General features: G+C 36.2%; 1 protein-coding gene across 1 annotated transcript; it reads right to left on the bottom strand.

Annotated features, from left to right (window-relative positions):
- Positions 1 to 2,850: 2,850 nt before the first annotated feature.
- LOC127831420 (uncharacterized) lies at positions 2,851 to 4,231 on the bottom strand. Its single transcript, XM_052356405.1, has 2 exons — positions 3,607 to 4,231; positions 2,851 to 3,268 (listed from the first exon to the last, which is right to left on the bottom strand). The coding sequence occupies exons 1-2, from the start codon at positions 4,188 to 4,190 to the stop codon at positions 2,851 to 2,853; spliced, it is 1,002 nt and encodes a 333-aa protein (XP_052212365.1). The 5' UTR covers positions 4,191 to 4,231.
- Between the last annotated feature and the right edge of the window lie 335 nt (positions 4,232 to 4,566).

Raw genomic sequence — 4,566 nt, 5'->3', positions numbered from 1 at the left:
GCGCACATACCGAGACACCAACTTTTATTTCCAGCATTTAAAAACAAAATCTAAACAACACATTATGTGTTGAAAACATACATAGAAATCAGAATATATTTAATAAATGGACCTCATTATATTCAAATGACTTTAAGAATGAATGATCAATTGTCTTATTTACTGTCTTTAAGTTTTATCAAATTCAACTCTTGGTGTCACAAGCAATATGAATTCAATGAATGAATCAATCCATTCACACAGTTTGATGATTCACATTATCGGTCGAAGAATCCATTCACACAAGTTCCTTTCCGCGTTTAATACGCTCCGTAAAGAATTCTGGAACAACATAGTGTTCGTAAAACAAATTCAACTTTGATGACATTTCTTTCCAGAAACTAGCATCAAAGGGAATTCTTTCAACATAATGTCCTTTCAATGTCCAAACAAAGAAGTCACACCAATGTCGTCCAGTCAATGCCATCTGACCTTGGATTTGGTAATAGAAAGAATGTGTCTTTTTTAATGAAATCTTTCCTTTGAGCACAGAACAACAAAAGGATTTGTCTTGACAGGCCTCATAAACAGAAGCATTCCTATGTTTGTATGGACATTTAATTTCCAAAACACCACACCTGTCCTGGCATTTCTCACAACAGTCCACAACACCATCAGGACTTGTCCCTAAATGTGGGTGATCTACATTAATAACAAGTCCAGATCCAAAAACCTTCAATCCAGGATGTGATGTATGAATGATATTCTGGTAAACTCGACGTGCTGCTGCGTCATGGTTTCTCCCCCACCTTGTAGCTTCAGTATCAAATGAAGAATAGTTCATGATGTTCTTTATGATACTATCAGGTTTTGTATCCACTCTCTTCTTGCATACAGTCCCAAACATAGAACTTGTAATGCGCCCCATCCTAGCTTCCATCCATGTGTCGTTCTTGCTTTGACCTTTTGTCATTCTTTCTATTCGTACACAGTCCTCGCTTGTTATATGTAATGATGACATATGGTTTCGGAACGCTTCTTTACAGACTGGGTTCTCTATGCTTAGTGCAGGGCTTTCCTTAGACCTCAAATCTCAAGAGTCAAGGACTCTTGGGACCATATTTTCTAGAGTTAAAATCAAACTTCTAAGAGTCCTATTAATAACGCAGGAGAGTCAATGCTTTTTTGCAATTTAAGCAAATTACTGAGGTATAATATATAAAAAGCAACAAATTAAAAGATATGTTAACATTTATTTCTTACATTGTACTGTCACTACAACACTATGCATTTTAACACAATATCTCAATGATTAATAAATACATAACATGTATTCTAATACATTTATTTCATGTATACAGCAGAGTAATATGTCATATGTTCTAAACAACATCTCAAAGAGTAATATGTCATATCTTGCACAACTTCTCAGAGAGCAATATGTCGTATGTCCTACAAAACATCTCAAAGATTACATACAAAATATGTATTCTACTACAACATTTACTTCATGTATACAGCAAAACAATATGCCATATGTCCTACAAACTAACAATCATTTGAGCAAATAAATAAATCATTCATGCATTTAAAGAGTGATCTCAAATGGGTGTCCTAGTAAAGAAAAGGTAACAACACTATGACTGCACACACACAACTAGCATAAAACCAGCAAACTATCACTTTCTTCTCTTGCACATGTCCTGAAACCTGCGCAGCACATTCTAGGATGGAATAACAGATTATGGGATCCAATAACTTTGTTTGACCGTTTCGCGTGGCTATTAAATTAAGAATGAAATACAAAATGTTAAAAAACCCATTTCCGCTGGCTATCACAAAGAAAACCATACGGGTGGCACCTTAAAACAACAGCCTATATAAATCGGTAAACTATAAAAGGAAATTATTTCTACTCACCGATAAAGGTGCCTCCGTATTTAATACCATCAAAAATTCCGACACCCTTTAATTAATTCATGTGCCATCTTCACTGAAGACGTGCGACAAACACACCGTTTTCTATGCCTTCTCAAACGGTCAATTATTACGCCTACATGTATTTTGTAATCAATTAGCACGTGCAAAAATTGTCTCTTTGCCACAAGGTCAGTTATATCGGATATAGTTATTTTTAGTAACTTTGATGCAAAGCGTGTAATTTGACGTTGTAGACAGTACATATGACAGCATAACTTTTGCGCGCCTTTGAATTGAGCAAACATGAAGTAAAACAGTGATGGGTGCATTCAGCTTTGGAAATACATTCAGACATACTCTGGAAATATCTCAAAATATGCTTTACAGTGTACTGTGGAATATGCTTTACAGTGTACTGTGGATATGGATGTTATTATTTTATATTGAATATTATTAAAACTGACGTGGATGAGTCCATTCTGTTTTGGTGGGTTTATAGTTCTTCTTAAATACTCTGAGCTTTTATGAGTACATATGTACAGCTCAGAGGGTCAATACCTGGGAGTTGGATTATTACAACTAGGTTGGTTTAATACACGTCTTTTCCGCAAACAGCTGATGACAAACGCTATGATAAATAATGGAAAGTTAATACACGCGTCATCGAACCAGCAGTGTTTTAATTGGTCAATATTACATTTCTCAATTAACATAACTCCGCCTACTGGGTGGACTTGTGCTTCGATGATTGGAAATGGGCGTTAACGATTAGCGTCTACTAAATGAGATACTCCGCCCTGAGCCAATTATCGATTAGTCTTAACAACTTTTAATCTCGTTGACGCAAGTCGGTATATTCCCCCGGGTCAAATGTGACGCATGACATAATTTTCTCAAGAGTCAAAAAGGGGTCTTCTGTAATTTTCAAGCGTCAAAACCCGGGAGCTCGGGTCAAAGGAAAGCCCTGTCACGATACATATATGGAACTGTATGCAAATTTGGGAGTTTTAAATCCTCTGCTTGTTGCACAATTTCTTTTCCAGTCTCCATACTTAGCAGCAATGCTGCATTCGGGGCACAGCTCTTTAATTTAAGACATTGCGAATGAAGATTCAGCGGTTTTACACGGTCCATTGTACATGTATTCAGTTGTTGCTCGTGTTTGGGTTCACGTTCAGTAGTCTTTTCTTCATATTTAATTTTTTTGAAAGTAATGTTTTGCGACTTCTGAGGACTGAGTTTTCGTTTCCGAGGCCTATTCCGCTTACATGGTTTTGAGGTTGATGCTCCTGTTCCATCTTTCCGTTTATCTGTAATGTCAACTAATGCATATAGCAGCGCTGCCACATGGTTGCATGATTCGCCCTCTCTGAAATGAAATTAAACATAATTTTTATTATCAATTTCATACTTTTCTCTAACTCTTGTCAATTGAAAAAATTAAATCATCACATGTAAACGTCAGTGGCCAGATAGTTGCATTTAAAACAACATATCTCAGGTTATATTAAAGTTTCAAATAAATATAGTTCGCATCTACATGAACATGTAAGTTGTAACTTGTTTCATAAAACTTTTAAATGTTTAAAGCATTGTGTAACAAAGATATATTTTATTCAAACTACATGGGTATACATATGTTTTTGAATCTCAAATCTTAATGGTTTTTACATGAATCTGATAGTCTTACTCTATCCTAGTTCTTACCCAGCAGTGCAAATGCAGCCAGCAGCATGAACCATTCCTGACATCTTAGCCAGACAGACCCAAGCATCGTGATCTTTTTTCTTATTGTCTGTTGGAAGGGATGGTATAACCTTGCTCGGACATAGCAATGTGAACACTCTTGGGTAATCTGGTGGTATCGTACACTGTGCACTGTCTTCGTAAAACACTTCCGCTTTCAATTGACGCTTGGCATTCCTATTTTCCTTGTCATGAGTCCTTGATTTGCTTAATACCAAATAGTTATACAAGTCCTCTTTACGAAAATTTGGAACTTTATCTAAATTCTCATCCCAGCATTCTTTTATATCCGACGGTGTGGGTAATTTATCTCCGAGCGGCGTTGTAAACAATTGACATTGACGAACATCATGATCGACGTTGTCCGAGATTTCAATCTCTTTTAGCGTCCTCTTTCCTAATTTCAAGAGCCCCCTGGCTCTTTTGATCAATTCAGGTCGATTTCCTGATACATTTTCGCCTCGATCTTTCAGATATAATCGTAATTCACGCACTGATAACCGTTCAAAAACTATGTCACACTTTACTTCATTGTTCGTCGCCATCTTGGAATTCTTTGCTAACCGGAAGTTGAATCAATTTAAGAACGACAACTCATCAGGGGAGGCTAATCACTTATTGAACTGGGTAAGGTGATTTTATCTATTTTACAAACAGCAGCTTTTGTGCGATTTTAAAACAAAAAAGTTATTTAGTTACAGGGACTGTTCTGTTGCTCTTATCTGCAGTTGGTTTTCGATCCATATATGTTTCTTCCAGATTTGTGCAAAATAAGGGTTTATATGAACTACACAGTCGGCAAATTATCACCATTTTACAAACGGAAGCATTTGTGGGTTTTTACAAACATTGCCTCGTGTGACCTTTTAAACTGACAATATACCGTTCTAAATCATAAAACAATTTCAATGAAATGTACAT

The sequence above is a fragment of the Dreissena polymorpha genome, chromosome 5 (genome assembly GCF_020536995.1).
Source record: "Dreissena polymorpha isolate Duluth1 chromosome 5, UMN_Dpol_1.0, whole genome shotgun sequence".
NCBI classification, from domain to species: domain Eukaryota; kingdom Metazoa; phylum Mollusca; class Bivalvia; order Myida; family Dreissenidae; genus Dreissena; species Dreissena polymorpha.
Note: the sequence above shows the minus strand (reverse complement) of the source record. Positions and strands in the feature narration are given on the sequence as shown.

Coding starts and splice junctions, on each gene's coding strand:
- LOC127831420 (XM_052356405.1), bottom strand. CDS start 4,190: ATGGCGACGAACAATGAAGTAAAGTGTGACATAGTTTTTGAACGGTTA. Junction 3,269..3,606: donor GGCTGCATTTGCACTGCTGG/GTAAGAACTAGG, acceptor ATTTCATTTCAG/AGAGGGCGAATCATGCAACC.